Consider the following 16,994-nt stretch of genomic DNA (forward strand, 5'->3'; position numbering starts at 1 on the left):
TCATTTCCCAAAGTTATCTGTCTACAAGGAGACCTGTATAGATCAAATGACGCCACCAGTGAGGATGGAGGAAGACCGGAGTCACATGACTGAGAAGATACTAAACCTCACCCTGGAGATCATCTACCTGCTGATCGGAGAGGTGAGGAGGATTCTGGGAGGTCACATGACATCACTCTTATCTCTATTAGTAATACAGACCTGACAGGAGAGGCGAGGGGGATTCTGGGAGGTCACATGACATCACTCTTATCTCTATTAATAATACAGACCTGACCGGAGAGGTGAGGAGGATTCTGGGAGGTCACATGACATCACTCTTATCTCTATTAATAATACACAGACCTGACCGGAGAGGTGAGGAGGATTCTGAGAGGTCACATGACATCACTCTTATCTCTATTAATAATACAGACCTGACCGGAGAGGTGAGGAGCATTCTGGGAGGTCACATGACATCACTCTTATCTCTATTAATAAAACACAGACCTGACCGGAGAGGTGAGGAGGATTCTGGGAGGTCACATGACATCACTCTTATCTCTATTAATAATACAGACCTGACCGGAGAGGTGAGGAGGATTCTGGGAGGTCACATGACACCACTCTTATCTCTATTAATAATACAGACCTGACCGGAGAGGTGAGGGGGATTCTGGGAGGTCCCATGACATCACTCTTATCTCTATTAATAATACACAGACCTGACCGGAGAGGTGAGGAGGATTCTGGGAGGTCACATGACATCACTCTTATCTCTATTAATAATACACAGACCTGACCGGAGAGGTGAGGAGGATTCTGGGAGGTCACATGACATCACTCTTATCTCTATTAATAAAACACAGACCTGACCGGAGAGGTGAGGAGGATTCTGGGAGGTCACATGACATCACTCTTATTTCTATTAATAATACAGACCTGACCGGAGAGGTGAGGAGGATTCTGGGAGGTCACATGACATCACTATTATGTCTATTAATAATACAGACCTGACCGGAGAGGTGAGAAGGATTCTAACATGATATTCCTATTGGTTCCTCAATACAGAGATTTCCTCTTGTGAAGTCAGGTGATCATATGACCATCACAGTGCCTCCATGTGACTCCCTAAAACCCGAGAGACACAACATGGAGAAGATTCTAGAAGTCACCAAGAAGATGATGGAGCTGCTGACAGGAGAGGTGAGGAGGATTCTGGGACATTATCCAGTAACAGACAAGGGGTGTGTCTGGATGGTGACTGTATCATTGTGTGTGTCAGGTTCCTATAAGGTGTCAGGATGTCACTGTCTATTTCTCCATGGAGGAGTGGGAGTATTTAGAAGGACACAAGGATCTCTACAAGGACGTCATGATGGACAATCAGCAGAATTTGAGTTTTGTGAAGAATGTAAGGAAGGAATTTCCCCGGAATGAGAAGATATTGAACCTCACCCTGGAGATCCTCAGCCTGCTGACTGGAGAGGTGAGTGTAATGAAGGGTTAAATCTGACTCCGCTGTACACTGGGATGTATTCAGAGTCACTTTATTTCTTCTGATGTTCTGCTAATCAATAACGACATCCACACAAGTACTATAAATACATGAAGAGTACGTACTCTATGATATTTGGTAATAGCACAAGATGGCGGCATTGGATATAGGAGAGAACAATTCCAGGTTTAGTCCAATCAGTGAGACCGATGATTACCAGCATGCCACGCCCACTGACCACTAAATCCATGGGTAACATTTCCTGGTGGGTCAGTGAGCCTTACTAGTAAAACATTAGTGACTCTATTATATGACTTCTAGAAGGATCTATAAATCTGACCACATTGTAATCATATCATTGGATGGAGATGTCTGTCCTTTGCTGAACCGGGAACATTGTGACCAATCCCTGGAGAATAAATATAGAGCTGACCATAGAGATGAGGGATTATGGGAGAAAAGAGCCATCTTATAGAGGAGCTCCAGTCTCCTTCACAACAAAATAAAAGTCAGAAGCTACAAATACTGTAGCTGCTGACCTTTAATATTAGGACTAGAGATGAGCTTCGTGTCCGGTCATCGTATGTTCGACAGTTCGTCAAAATACGAACGCTATGGTCCGTTCGCGCCAAATTCGAGTAGCGTGTTACGGCCCATAATTCACTGCGGCAGTGCATTGCTGGCTGATGATTGGCCAAGCATGCACTATGACCCGCATGCTTGGCCAATCACAGCTTGCAAAAAACGGAGAGCCATAATTGGCCAAAGCCAGGGTGGCTTTGGCCAATTATGGCTCAGGGGGTTTAGTACACGCCCCACACTATAAAAGGCCGCCTGCAAGTCGGCCTTGTGTTGTGGTGGTTAAGAGAAGACAGAGAGAGAGTGTCATTTATTGCAGGTAGATAGAGCAGGCAGGCTAGTCAGTTAGAGTTACAGTGTGTAGAGGATATATATGCATCCCAGTTGTTGTCTATATATATTTATACACTGTATTGAGTTTAGCTAGATCCGCTCTTCCTAATATACTGACAGGCAGGCAGGTGATTGTGCTAGCTGCAGTATTCTCACGTGGTGTACTGTCTGTGTCCTCTGCAGTGTGCACCCAAAGCTACGTGGTGTGTGTACTGTCCGTGTCCTCTGCACATTGTGCACCTAACGTAAAGCTGGTGTTTCTCATATTTACTCCTAGAGGCAGGGATCTGCTCATATTAACAGTCAGGGGATATTGCTGCAAGTACTTTCACGTGGTGTACTGTCTGTGTCCTCTGCAGGCCATTAGTATGTCTGGAAGGACAACAAGGAGAGGCAGAGATTCACGAGCTGATAAAAGAGGGCAAGCAGGCTCTGCGTCTAGAGGCAACAGTGCTGGTCGTGGACACCGTGCATCCTCATCAGCACGTGGCCGTGGGATACGCTCGTCCTTTTTTTCGGTAGCTGGCCACGTTGAGCTGCAACATGCTAAAGACTTGGTAGAGTGAATGACCAAGCCGTCCTCATCCTCTCTCACCCAGGCTCAGGGTACTTTGTCTGGAAAAGCAGCTGCCAAGGCGGCCTATTCCATCTGCTCAATGGCATCAGTCACTCCTTCCCTAGCCCCACCATGTCCTCCTGAGAAGTCCCCCGAACTGTTTGACCACAGTGTTGGGTACATGCTGCAGGAGAATGCGTAGCATTTTGAAGGCTCCGATGATGATACACAGCTAGAGGAAGGCAGTAACGTGAGCCCAGAGAGAGGGGGTGCCCAAGAAGGACAGCAATCTGGCAGTCATGTTCCCCTAGCTGCAGCATACTGCCAGGTTTTCTACAGTGATGAGGAGGGAGGGGATGATGAGGTCACTGACTACGTGGGTGCCTGATAGGAGAGAAGAGGAGGAGGCACATCTCCAATGAGGCAGAATGCCCTCCAGGGGCCAGCTTAAGGGCAGCACACTGACTGCATCGCAACGCAGAGCTCCGCATGTGCTATTCCAAAAGTTCTTTGGTGTGTGCCTTTTTTGAGACAAGTGCATCAGATCGCACCACTATTTGCAACATATGTCTCTAACGTATCTCGCGTGGCCAAAACATCACCCGCTTGGGCACCACATGCTTGACCAGACATATGTCGACCTGCCATGCAGTTCATTGGCAAGCGTACCTCAAAGACCCACACCAAAGAATAAAGCGGACCTCTCGTTGCTCCTCATCAGCTGGGATCTCCAACCCCACTATACCCTCAGTCCTCTCTGAAGCCTGCACTGATAAGACTGAAGGTGTAGAATTAGGTGTGTCACAGCCAAGTACTTGCGGGCAATCTACTATCGGTACACCGATGGCAGATTGTACCAGGTAAATTTCCCTGCTGCAGCGCCAAAAGAAGTTCTCTCCCAGCCATCCACATGCCCAGCGGTTGAATGCTAGCTTAGCTAAATTGCTAGCACTTCAACTGCTGCCTTTTCAGTTGGTAGATTTTGCCCCCTTCCGTGAGTTTGTGGAATGTGTGGTACCTCAGTGGCAAGTTCCCAAACGCCACTTTTCTCACGGAAGGCAATTCCGTCTCTCTACCGGCATGTGGAAGGCAATGTCCATGCCTCGCTGGACAGGGCGGTCAGTGGTAAGGTGCATATTACCGCTGACTCATGGTCCAGCAGGCATGGACAGGGACGTTACCTATCTTTCACTGCACATTGGGTGACTCTGCTGGCAGCTGGGAAGGACGCAGGACAAGGTACAGTAGTGTTGGAGGATGTTCCGCCACCACGCCTCCAAAATGCTACTACTGGTTGTGACACACCTCTCTCCTCCACCCCCTCCTCTTCTTCTTCCTCTGTGGCCTCTTCCTGTGCTGATGTGTCCTCGGGACCAGCGGTGCTCCGTAGGCGTTAAAGGGGCTACGCAGGAATGCAGGCAAAGAGATGCCATGCGGTGCTTGAGCTGGTGTGCTTAAGGGACAGGAGCCACACTGGGCCAGAGGTTCTGTCAGCTCTGCAGGGGCAGGCTCAGAGGTGGTTGACGCTACGCCAACTTAAGCCAGGAATGGTGGTTTGCGACAATGGCACCAACCTCCTCTCCGCCCTGCGACAGTGACAACTGACCCATGTGCCTTGTTTTGCTCATGTCCTTAACTTGGTGGTGCAGCAGTTCTTGGGCAGGTAGCCGGGCTTATAGGATGTCCTGAAGCAGGCCAGGAAAGTCTGTGTGCATTTCCAACGGTCATTTAATGCCAGTGCTTGGCTGGCAGACCTCCAAAAGGAATATAACCTGCCCAAGAACTGCCTGATCTGTGACATGCCCACCAGGTGGAACTCTACGTTGGCCATGCTGCAGCGGCGGCACACGCAGCAGAGGGCCATCAATGAGTATCTGCCAATATGGCAGCAGGACAGGGTCAGGGGAGCTTGTTTTTTTTTTCCCCATGCCAGTGGGCCATGATCAGGGATGCATGCACTGTCCTGTTACAATTTGAGGAGGCCATGAGGATGGTGACAGTGCATGCATCAGTGACACCGTCCCTCTTATTCACTTGTTGGAGCACACGCTGCGTGGATTAATAAACAGGGCCCTTGATGGAGAAAGAGGAGGACTTCCTTACCTTTCAAGGCCCCCTTTATCCAGACAGTGTTCCTGCTTGCCCGCCTATCACACAGGAAGAGGAGGAGGATTGTGTCAGCATGGAGGTGGAGCCTAGCACTCAGCATCATCAGCAGTCTTCAAGGGATTAATTACAGTCCCAAGAAACCCATGGACTTGTACGTGGCTGGGACGAGGTGGCTGTGGATCATGTCGTCCTCAGTGACCCAGAGGACTCCGCACCGAATGCCTCAGCAAACCTACGTTGTATGGCCTCCCTGATCCTGCAAAGCCTGATGAAGGATCCTCGTATTCATGCTATCAAGGAGAGGGATCATTACTGGCTGGCAACTCTCCTTGATCCACGTTACAAGAGTAAGGTTGCGGACCTTTTCTTGCCGGCACAGAGGGAGCAGAAGATGAAACATCTTCGGGAGGCCTTGCAGAAAGGTCTGTGCAATGTGTTCCCAGAGACTGGGAGGTTACAAAATCCTGGTCCTGGACAACATGTTGCTGAGGCTTCGGTCAATCACAGAAGGAGCGGTGAAGAAGGTGGCCGTCTGACCGATGCGTTCAAACAATTTTTTAGTCCGCAGCCCCAAGGTATGACCAGTTCCAGCAACCATCGCCAGCGTCTGTTTTACATGGTGCAGGAATACCTAGGGGCAAGATCAGACTTGGACACCTTTCCCACCGAAAATCCTCTGGCTTACTGGGCCACTTGAGGATGGATCACTGGCCAGAGCTTGCACAGTACGCAATTTAGCTACTGGCTTGTCCTGCATCCAGCGTTCTTTCAGAATGCACATTCAGTGCTGCTGGGGGCTTTGTAACCGATCACAGGGTACGCCTCTCCACCGACTCGGTCGATCAACTGACCTTCATAAAAACGAATCAGGCTTGGATCAACACCAGCGACCAAGCACCTGATGTTGATGTAACTGAATATTTTTTTTTGAAATGACAGATCCCTTCAAGACTGCCTATGCTGATGCTGAGTGACTGTCCTGTTATGCTGAGTGACTGTCCTTTTCCTCCTCAATGATCATGCTGATAGCTTGTAAGAACATTTTTGGTTCTGGGCACCACCACCAGTGACTAAGGCCCAATTTTTCTGCCCCTGTTTAACAGGGGCGTGTAATGAAAATTTTTGATGCAATACTTTGCAGCAGGCTCATTCCTGCGCTCCAACTAGAGTATCTGTGAGGGGTTGTGGCACCAGCACCACCACCAACAAAAGCCCAATTTTTCTGCCCCTGTTCAACAGGGGCGTGTAATTACAATTCTTGATCTAATATTTCACAGCAGGGCCCATTCCTGTGCCCACCAATAGTAACTGTGAGGGCTTACAGAGTTGTTGCACCAGCACCACCACCAACAAAGGCCCAATTTTTCTGCCCCTGTTTAACCGGGGCGTGTAATTAAAATTTTTATTGCAATACTTTGCAGCGGGCTCATTCCTGCGCTCCAACTAGAGTATCTTTGAGGGGTTGCAATGTTGTGGCACCAGCACCACCACCAACAAAGGCCCAATTTTTCTGCCCCTGTTTAACAGGGGCGTGTAATTACAATTAAAATGAGCACTTTTGAATTTGAACGTCCGAGTCCCATAGACTTCAATGGGGTTCTAAATGTTCGCCCAAACGTTCGGTCCGTTCGAAGGTTCTGGTGCGAACTGAACGGGGGGATGAACTTACCTCTCCACCAATCCAGTGGTGTCTTCACCAAAGTCTATTTTTCAATCAGCTCTTAGGTGCTGCCACTGCCATCTGGGCTAAGGGAAATGGGCAGTGAAGCCTTGCACCTTCACAGTCAGTTCCCTACTGAGCATGCGTGAAGCATGCTGTGCTTTGTGATTGGCTCAGCAGTGGGGGAGGGAGGAGGGGGTCCAAACTTTGGATTGAGTTCATCTGTGAAAACTAGGTACCCGCTCATCACTGACAGGAGCCAAATGTGGCTATGGGGGGGGGGGTGGGGAGCAGGAGACAAGCCAGTGGACCTTGCCCTTTTGGGTGGAGTTCCTCTTTAATGCATGGGCACTGCCCTGGGGGGCTCCTTGATAATCTTGCATTACATCATACCAATATTCCGGGACAGTCAGTCAAGCTTTTTACTAAGCTGTCCCGGGATAGCTGTGTCCCTGGCAGTGTCCCGGAATCTGGTGTGTGGGTACAGCAGCAGCCTGTCACCGGGCCAAATCTACAATCAGAATGACCCCCCCCCTACATTTCAGGAGTTAAGGAAGAACCCCGAGGTGGAGCATCTTACTATTGTTGTTTGTGTGGGTGAGATGTGTACTGCTCCAATTTCCACTAGACCTCCTCTCCTATTCATCCCATGTGATTGGAGCCGTACACATGATCCCACCCACACGAGCAAGCAATAGTAAGACGCTTCACCTCGAGGTTCTTCCTTAACCCCTACAAAGCACCGAAACTGTGGGAGGAAGAAACGGGGGGTTTATGGGGAGAGATATTATTCCACTTATAGGTTTAGCCCAGTGACAGGCTGTCAGAACAGGTAAGATCTGTGACAGCAGCTTCCCTGTGCTGCTCAGCTACATTGCTGCACCCTGTACTGTGCCCTCCCACCCCGACCTGTACTGTGCCCTCCTGCCACTCTCCATATTGTGCTCTTTTGTCTCCAGTACTGTGATCTCCTGGACCCTGCAATGTTCCCTCCTGACTCCTTTGTATTTTGCCCTCCCACCCCCACCTTTACTGTGAACTCCTGACCCTCATATTGTACCCTCCTGCCCCTTTGTACTGTGCCCTCCTCCCCCTGTACTGGGCCCTCCTCCTCCCCCTGTACTGTGTCCTCCTGCCCCCTATGCTGTGCCCTTCTGACCCTCCTGTATTATGCTCTCCTGCCCCCTGTACTGTGTCCCCCTTCCCCTATGTACTATGCACCCCTACTCCCTATACTGTGCCCTCCTGAATTATTCTCTCCTGCCCCCTGTACTGTACCCTTATGTACACCATGTACTGTACCATCCTGCACCCCACCCCCCATGTATTGTGCCCTAATTTTTTTCCTGTAATCTTTCCTCTTGCCCCCCCTGTACTGTACCCTCCTACCCCTGTGTACTGTACCCTTCTGCACCCCCTGAACTGTAACTTCATGCCCCCCTGTACTGTGTCCTTCTGCTGCCCCGTGCCCTGTGTTGATTAGTCTTTGATATATGGCATGTATTCTCATCTTTTAAAATCTATCATTTTGAAAATACTAATAAATATTCACTTCTATCAGCTATTTATACTTCACTTTTTGAGAGTCGGTGCATAAATTGGGGCCCCAGAACTTTCCCCTGAAGTCCATAATGATATTATATGTCCATGTGGGAGAGAGAGAGTCACGGAGCAAACGAAGTTGGGGGAGGGACGGCATCACAGGGCCACAGGAGATAGGCTGCTTTAGTGTAAGGGGAGCGGTGGCCGGTTAGTGGGCGAGGGCGGCAGAGGGGAGAGAGCGGTGGAAGTGATGTTTTGTCACTCCTCCATTTTGATAGCAGAGAGAGAAGTTGTGAGGTAGGAGCTGACTTTACAATGGCGGCCGTAGCGGAACTTGTGACCCAATTGCGCACTGTGGCGTCTGGCCAGGGGGCTAAATGGGTCATGGCACAGGTGGCCGCGACGTTAGATGGCTCGGCCGCGGCACCTGCCAGGGGGGGGTAAATGGTCCTGGCCGCCGGAGCTGTACAGTCTGGATACCTCCCCGGGAGTAGACCATCTCTCACGGAGACCCGCCAGGGGCCCTCCGGCTCCGTCTCCGCAACGGTCGCAAGCTGGGCCTGCGGGGGGGCTGACGGCAGTGTCAGATGGAAGGTCGGTGCGGAGCACAGGGACGATGAGGGGTGAAGGGAGTGGTCACACAGTGGAAGCCCGGGCCAGGGGGCGAAGCCGGAGTTCGTCGGTGGAGGTCGCAAGCGGGTCTGGTGTTTCAGCACAGAGGGGTCGGAGTGCAGTGCAACACAGGCCATTGGCAACCAGCTCACGTCTGACTGGGGTGCAAGCAAGGGATGTCTCGCCAGCTGGGAGTGCTGAAAGGTCGGAAGGGGAGCTGTCCGGGTCGGAGAGCGGAAATGATCCGGGACATCGGTCAGTGGTGGATTCCAGTCTGGCGGCGCGTGGACCTAGTCCAGTGCAGCTCGGTAAGTCCAATTCTTCCTCTACTGTATGTGGATTGTTGCAAGATTTGTTGGTGCAGGGTAGTGACGGGGCGGGCCCGGGAAGGACAGGGCTCAGGCAGCGGGAGGTACGGCCTTGGGAGGGCAGGTGGTTGGAGCGGAGTCACAGGATTTATGGGCCGGGTTGCGGGATCTGGTCAGGAGGTTCGACCCGGGCTCCGGTAGTGCGCCTTCTCCCGTGGTGGCATGGTCCCCACAGGGGGGTCTGCTCAGACAGTAGGGGGGCCTGCGGTAGCTGCGGTAGTACCGGCAGTTCCGAGTGCGCATGCGGCAGCAATGACTGGGGTTGCATCTTCAGGTGGGACGGGGGCATCTGCGCCTGGGTGTGCTCCCGACGCAGCAAGCGAAAAGGAGACCTTCAGGCTGGCAGACGCGGCAAAAAGTAAAATGTAATTTGCTTCGAGGCCACCCTGGGGGCTCATCTAAAGCCGGAGGTTAGGGAGAAGATTTGGAAGGGGGAGTATGTTGAAATTTTCACATTGCTCCCCCTTGAGAAGTTCAATCTGGACAGGTTGAAGCCAGAGGAGAGTAAAAAGAGGGGAGGAAGCTCCAGAACACTGTTCGGGTTTGTTCATTTATTTAGAGGCCATTAGTGCGGCATACCGGACGTATGGAGGAACGGCGTGGTTGCGGTATGACGAGCAGTTCCGGCAACGGATGGCCTTCAGACCTACTCTGCATTGGGATCAACCTGTGGATGACATTGATGATGGCGGCGCAGGTCCCGCAGCAGTTTTTTTCGGGGGGGGGGGGGGTTGGAGGTACATCTGCCTCTGGACAACCGACCGACAAACAATGGGGCTTTTGCTGGCAATTTAATGAAGGAACATGCAAGTATGGCACAAACTGCCGCTTCAAACACACATGTTCAGGATGTGGAGGTAACCACACTCTGTTCAAGCGTGGCAAGAACCGTCCCGGAGAGTCTGCGGGTAAGGGGAATGACTGCGGTTCGGGTGGGAAGGATACTGCCCTTCCTCAATAGATATCCTGATAGGCACGCGGCAAGGTTGCTGGAGGAGGGCTTTGCTAGCGGTTTTCGAATCCCCTGTTCAATTTCAGTTATTCCCCCAGAGGCGAAGAATTTGAGGTCTGCCTTACTGCATCGTTCAGTGGTTTCGGAGAAACTGGCCAAGGAGGTGCATTTGGGGAGGATGGCTGGGCCGTTTACAACGGCTCCGTTTAGGGACTTGGTGGTTTCCCCACTGGGGGTGGTTCCCAAGAAGGAACCGGGCAAGTTTTGCTTGATACACCACCTGTCTTTCCCAAAGGGCGGCTCGGTTAACGACGCCATCGCACCAGAGGAGTGTACATTCGACGCTGCGGTTTAGTGGGTGCGAAGGTGTGGGCGGGGCGCCCTCATGGAAAAGTCAGATGTGTTGTCAGCTTTTCAGTTGTTGGGATGCACTTGGGATGGGGCATACTATGTGGATCGTTGTTTGCCCATGGGTTGCTCCATCTCTTGCACGTTGTTTGAGACCTTCAGCTCCTTTTTGGAGTGGGTAGTGCGCGACGCTTCGGGGCTCAGCTCGATTATCCATTACCTGGATGATTTCTTGTGCGTGGGCTCTCCGGGGTCGAATGCATGCTCAGTCTTGTTAGGCACGTTGCAGTATGTGACGGATCGTTTCGGGGTCCCCTTAGCACCCGAAAAGACGGAAGGCCCCACGACTTCCATTGTTTTCTTGGGCATTGTGTTGGACTGCGGATGGAGTGTCGACTCCCGGAGGATAAGCTGGAGGCTTTGAAGGAGGAAGTACGGGGGATTATTGGGCTGGGGAAGATTCAACTGCCTAAGATGCAGTCGCTGCTAGGTAAGTTAAACTTTGCCTGCAGGATAATCCCCATGGGTAGGGTGTTTTGCTGCAGGTTGTCGGGAGTGACAGCCGGCGTGCGGACTCCGACTCATTTTGTGAGTCTCAATGGTTAACACAGGGCTGACTTGAGGGTCTGGCACAAGTTTTTGGAGTCCTTTAATGGACGAGCTTTGTGGATGTCTGGGCAACTTCGACTTGGAGCTGTTTACGGATGCTGCGGGCTCTATGGGGTATGGAGCGTTTTGCCAAGGTAAATGGAGCGTGGAGTCCTGGCCAAACACGTGGAAGGAGGTGGGGTTCTTGAAGAACTTGGTACTCCTGGAACTGTTCCCGATCGTAGTAGCGCTCGAGCTGTGGGGCGAGTCTTTTCGGAATTCGAAAGTGCGTTTCAATTGCGACAACTTGGGGGTGGTGCAGGTAGTGAATCACATTTCGGCGGCATCCCCATCAGTGGTGAGTTTACTGCGTTATTTAGTGCTGCGATGCTTACACTTGAATGTATTCATTTATGCCGTACACCTTCCGGAGGTCAAGAACACTTTGGCTGACGCTTTGTCTCATTTTCAGTGGGACAGGTTCCAGGAGTTGGCACCAACAGTGGAGCGACACGGAGTTCCCTGTCCCGACTGGATGTGGAACATTGCTTTGACAGCGCAGCACGGTGGATCCAGCAGTCAGTGAGTGAGGCTACATGGAATGCCTACTCAAAGGTATGGCGGGAATGGATAGCTTTGGCTCAGGGACTGGGGATAGCCCTGGTTGGGCACAAGGCTGGTGTCGCTGTGCTGTATTTTCTTACCTTGAAGATGGAGCAAGGGGTCTCGGTATCTGCGATCGATCGGTTGATGGCAGGTTTGACTTCTTTAAGTGGCACGGGGTAAGGGACTATACTAAGGAATTTTGGGTAAAGCAGGCGGTAAAGGGGTACAGGAAGGGTCGCAGGGTTAAGGATCATCATAGGCCAGTTTCGTTTGGTATGCTGCAGAACCTGTTTCTGCATTTACACTCAGTATGCTCGTCGGTGTACGAGTGTGCACTTTTCAAGGCTGCTTTTGCGCTGGCCTTTTTCGGGGCACTGAGGGTGGGTGAACTGGTCAGTCCTTCGAAAGGGGCGCAAGGTGGTCTGTTGGTTCAGAATGTGGAGTGTTTGGAGGGAGCGGTGGGAGTTTGGGTGCGTAGGTCAAAAACGGCCCAGGGGGGTAAGGGCATGCGGCTTCAGATGTTTAGCGTTCCGGGAGCAGAAATCTGTCCTGTACGGGCGGTGGAATCCTTTCGTTCCATGCATCCTGGACGAACTGGGTCCTTTTTTATGCATCGGGATGGGTTGGCGTTGTCGAGATTCCAGTTTGTAGCTGTGTTTAGAAAATGTTTGGTGGTGGCAGGGTATGACCCAAAAGATTATACTGCGCATTCATTCCAGATCGGGGCCACTACGGAAGCTGCTCGGACTGGGTTGAATGCAGACATGGTTAAAAGGATCGTGCGATGGGACTCGGATAGATGTAGGATCTACATTCGTCCACATTTATTGCATAAGTAGTTGGGAGCCATGGCAGTTCATTGGTTTTACAGGTTCTTTGTATTAAAAAAAAAAAAAAAAAAGAGGGGGGTCCTCTAGAAGTTTGTGTGTTCTGTTTGATGTTTTTCAGGTGGTGAGAGCAGCCTGGTTTGGATCCTTGGCCACTCATACGTTTTTTGGGGGGCCAGACGGGCTGATCAATGGCCCAATGGGAGGCAGCTAGGTATCCCCTTACGAGAAGCTCAGGTCAGATGGATTGGGGTACCGGGAAAAAAATTGCGTGCCTGGACAGAGCACCCGATGTTTTGGTACACCATACGGGAGGTAATGACATGGGGGCCAGGTCTATGCACCAATTGATAAGGGACGTGAAGTACGATTTCCTCAGGCTACGCTCTTTGTTCCCGGGGATGCTTATTATTTGGTCCAACATGGTAAGCAGAATGGCTTGGAGGTGGGCTTGGTTGGTGGAGAAGGTTAATAAGGCTCGGGTAAAGGTTAACAAGGAGGTAGGGAGGTTCTTTATTTGCAACGGTGGTTTGGTGGTGCACCACAGGGAGCTGGAGGTGGATACCTGGTGGTATCTACGGAGGGATGGGATTCACCTCAATGATGTGGGCATTGATCTGTGGGCTCTGGGATTGCAGGAGGGAATCCAGAGGGCCCTGAGGGTTTGGAGGTGCTCGCAAGGATAAGGCTTTACCCTTGTGAGCTGTGGTGGCGTTGGGTCTATGGAAGACGAGGAAAGGCTGGAAGTTGGGTAGGTAAAAGGTTGTACCCATAGGTGGTATGGTGGTTATTGGGTACCTTTCGGTTAACCAGGAAGGGGTTAAAATGTTAGGTCACTGCGGACGGTTGTACTGCCTCTGAGTCGGTGTCTTGCACTGAGGCCTAGGTAATAATTGTTTTTCCAAGGGGCCAAGTTGAGAGGGGTGGTCTTCCAGACCACTAAGTATTGGAACTATGTATAAAGTTATTTAAACGGTTATTTATGTTAAATTTTGAAATGGTTAAATAAAAAAGGGCGGAAGGTCAATGTAACTCCACAACATGGTCCCTTGTATCATTGGGGTTTGTGAGGTAAGGTATAAGATGTTGGGGTCATAGAGATAGTGGGTAATGTGTTGCTAGGATCGGTCCTTAACATTTCATGATATTTATCTTTGTATAACACAGAACTGTACAGTAATAATGAAAAAATCAACTGAGAATGAGACAAGAAGGAGAAGATCCCCGAGAATCCAGAATCCCATCACCATCCCCCCACCTCCATCCCCGATCCCTACAAGACTCAACACACAGAAGATTCTAGAAGTCACCAAGAAGATGATGGAGCTGCTGACAGGAGAGGTGAGGAGGATTCTGGGAATTCTGGGACATTATCCAGTAACAGACAAGGGGTGTGTCTGGATGGTGACTGTATCATTGTGTGTGTCAGGTTCCTATAAGGTGTCAGGATGTCACTGTCTATTTCTCCATGGAGGAGTGGGAGTATTTAGAAGGACACAAGGATCTCTACAAGGACGTCATGATGGACAATCAGCCGCCCCTCACATCACCGGGTAAGAGGAGACTTTATTGTAAAGGAGAGAGCAGTACGGAGGCTCCACCTAGATCCCCTATCATCTGATAAACACATAGAAACAAAGTATTCAGTCTCAGGAGATGGGAGGCAGCGGTGTGGGATCTCTGCAACTTGTCTCCAGTAAACATTTAATCTTCCACTGATTACTGAATACCAATATTATGAGTCCTGACCCTTACACTGTATAATTTATATTGTACATTACATACTCCTGACCCCTGAGAGAAAAGCCCATGGTGATTGTGCCCCTGGAGTGGCAGTCCAGGGGGGCCGTACTTGCACAAGTGTTTGAGAGGGCACCTTGGTCACGTCACCACAACACACTTTTTTCACACCTGCCTCTAGGGCTGGGACCAGAGGAATTTTTAAAACCTGGCCAGAGGGCCAGCCATCGTATTGCACGATGGTCACTTTCACTCTCCCTCATCTTCCTTCTCCCCCACTTTCTTTTTATTTAACCCCTGTGTGCGTCACTTTATTGTATTCTTTTGTTGGTTACACGTTTGTCACAGTGTGATTTGTAGGGTGTGGGTCCTCGGGCCTGCCCTGAACGTCTTGGGAGTGGGTGGACATGGCCTTCTGCTTCGGAAGACCTTCCAGGGAACGGGGTCTGTCTGGTTTCAGCCAGATGGACCAAGTGAAGTACCTCAGTCCCCGTCTGGAGCCTAACGCCCCGGGGATCAGGGTAAGGTCCTTTCTAGTGGAGGACAGTGCAAACACCCGTTGCACGTTTTGTGTCACTCTTTATGTGTGTGAACTTTTTTTGACACCGGGTGGAGTTTTTGGCTGTGTTTCACACGCCATGGGCTTTTCAAAAAAATAAATTAAACAAATTACCGTATTTATCGGCGTATAACACGCACAGGCGTATAACACGCACCCTAACTTTAAGAGGGAAATTTTGAGGAAAAAACTTTACTCAGCCCCCTGCGTATAACACGCAGGCACAGTTTACCCTCTATTTTTAGGGGAAACAAGTGAGTGTTATACGCCAATAAATACAGTATATACAGTATATACTCCTGACCCCTGCACTATATAATCTATATTGTACTTTACATCATTCTGATACTATATAGTCCTATCTGTTGTGGCTTATACAATATGTTGTACATTACATAGTCCTGACTTCTCCTCTCTCCCCTCTACCCACAGCTATATATACACATAATATGTATTCTCTTTTCTTACACCCATTTTCTACCAGCTGGACATTTTTAGCTGGATTCATAAAGACCGCCGCATCTTTAAGGCGGCGTATCGTATTTACGCTACGCCGCCTTAAGTTAGATAGGCAAGTACTGTATTCACAAAGTACTTGCCTCCTAACTTACGGTGACGTAGCGTAAATGTGGCCGGCGTAAGCGCGCCTAATTCAAATTAGGCTGAGGGGGCGTGTTTTATGTTAATGGGGTGTGACTTAACGTGATTGATGTTTTTTACGAACGGCGCATGCGCCGTCCGTGAACATATCCCAGTGTGCATTGCGGCAAAGTACGCCGCAAGGACTTATTGGTTTCGATGTGGACTTAAATTACGTCCAGCCCTATTCACGGACGACTTACGCAAACAACGTAAAATTTTCAAATTTCGACGCTGGAACGACGGCCATACTTAACATTACTAGTCCAGCTATTTGATGGAATAACTTTACGCCTGAAAATGCCTTACGTAAACGGCGTATCTTTACTGCGACGGGCGCACGTACGTTCGTGAATAGGCTTATCTAGTGATTTACATATTCTACGCCGACCTCAATGAAAGCGCCACCTAGCGGCCAGCCTAAATATTGCACCCTAAGATACGACGGCGCAGGCCGTCGTATCTTAGATAGGTTTAAGTGTATCTCAGTTTGAGAATACACTTAAACTTAGGACGGCGCAGATTCCGAGTTAGGTCGGCGTATCTACTGATATGCCGGCCTAACTCTTTCTGAATCTAGCTATTTATATCTGATGATTTGATTGGAGCATAGACTTTTACATGGTGATAATAATGTGATCACATTCTAAAATTTTGGAACCTTAAACAGAATGTCATAATGGGGGAAGAGTCAATAACCCAATGATGGAGGTCTTCAGGATCCGTCCAGTCTTCATCTTGGTTTTTCTCCCCCCATCTTTACTCTCTGACCTCTGGTGGGGCTCAGCCTGCTGTTATTCATGACTAAATCATGAACTAAATAAGTAAGTGCAGGACTTCTTGTGTTGGGAAGATGACAATGAGTGATAGAGGGGTGGGGACACTCGTCCTATAATCCCCTCATCACTGTCACTCCTATAAAAGACAGTTCCTGTTTTTTCCTCACTCTCTGACTAAGGTCCGTGAATAAAGAAATGATCTGGTAGGAGATCAGAGGACCCATTTACTAGTTACCTTGAGGGGGAAATTGTAAGATCCTCAGAGACAAAGCTGTCTTATGTGGGTGGAGTCCTGGTTTAGGAGAACCAATCTGCTCATGTCTAGTAATAATCTTTGTATTTCTATTTTAGTAGATGGACGGGAGATGAGGAAAACCTCAGAGGATTGTCTCACTTTGTCTCCAGACTGTAAAGTAGAAGATGAGGACATCACACAGTATAGTCCAGGAGAAAACCCGACTACCTCAAATGTCCATCCGGCACCACACAGTGTAGATGGACCATCGTATTCCTCTTATCCTGAGGAACCTCAGACTGTGCGGGACGGTGCCGGACCATCGTATTCCTCTTATCCTGAGGAACCTCAGACTGTGCGGGACGGTGCCGGACCATCGTATTCCTCTTATCCTGAGGAACCTCAGACTGTGAGGGGCGGTGCTGTCCTTCCAACAGAGAAGGGCTTTTCCTGTACTGAGTGCGGGAAGTGTATTTCTTCTAAAT

The 16,994-nt window shown here is 50.0% G+C and overlaps 1 protein-coding gene across 1 annotated transcript; it reads left to right on the forward strand.

Moving 5' to 3' along the window:
* The first annotated feature begins 1,293 nt into the window (after nt 1–1,293).
* LOC120921783 (oocyte zinc finger protein XlCOF29-like) lies at nt 1,294–16,657 on the forward strand. The gene is made up of 3 exons (XM_040334290.1): nt 1,294–1,468; nt 13,725–13,898; nt 16,626–16,657. Exons 1-3 carry the CDS (start codon nt 1,304–1,306, stop codon nt 16,626–16,628), a joined length of 342 nt encoding a protein of 113 aa, XP_040190224.1. The 5' UTR covers nt 1,294–1,303; the 3' UTR covers nt 16,629–16,657.
* The last annotated feature ends 337 nt before the right edge of the window (nt 16,658–16,994 follow it).

The sequence above is a fragment of the Rana temporaria genome, assembly GCF_905171775.1.
Source record: "Rana temporaria chromosome 4 unlocalized genomic scaffold, aRanTem1.1 chr4q, whole genome shotgun sequence".
Taxonomy (NCBI): Eukaryota; Metazoa; Chordata; class Amphibia; order Anura; family Ranidae; genus Rana; species Rana temporaria.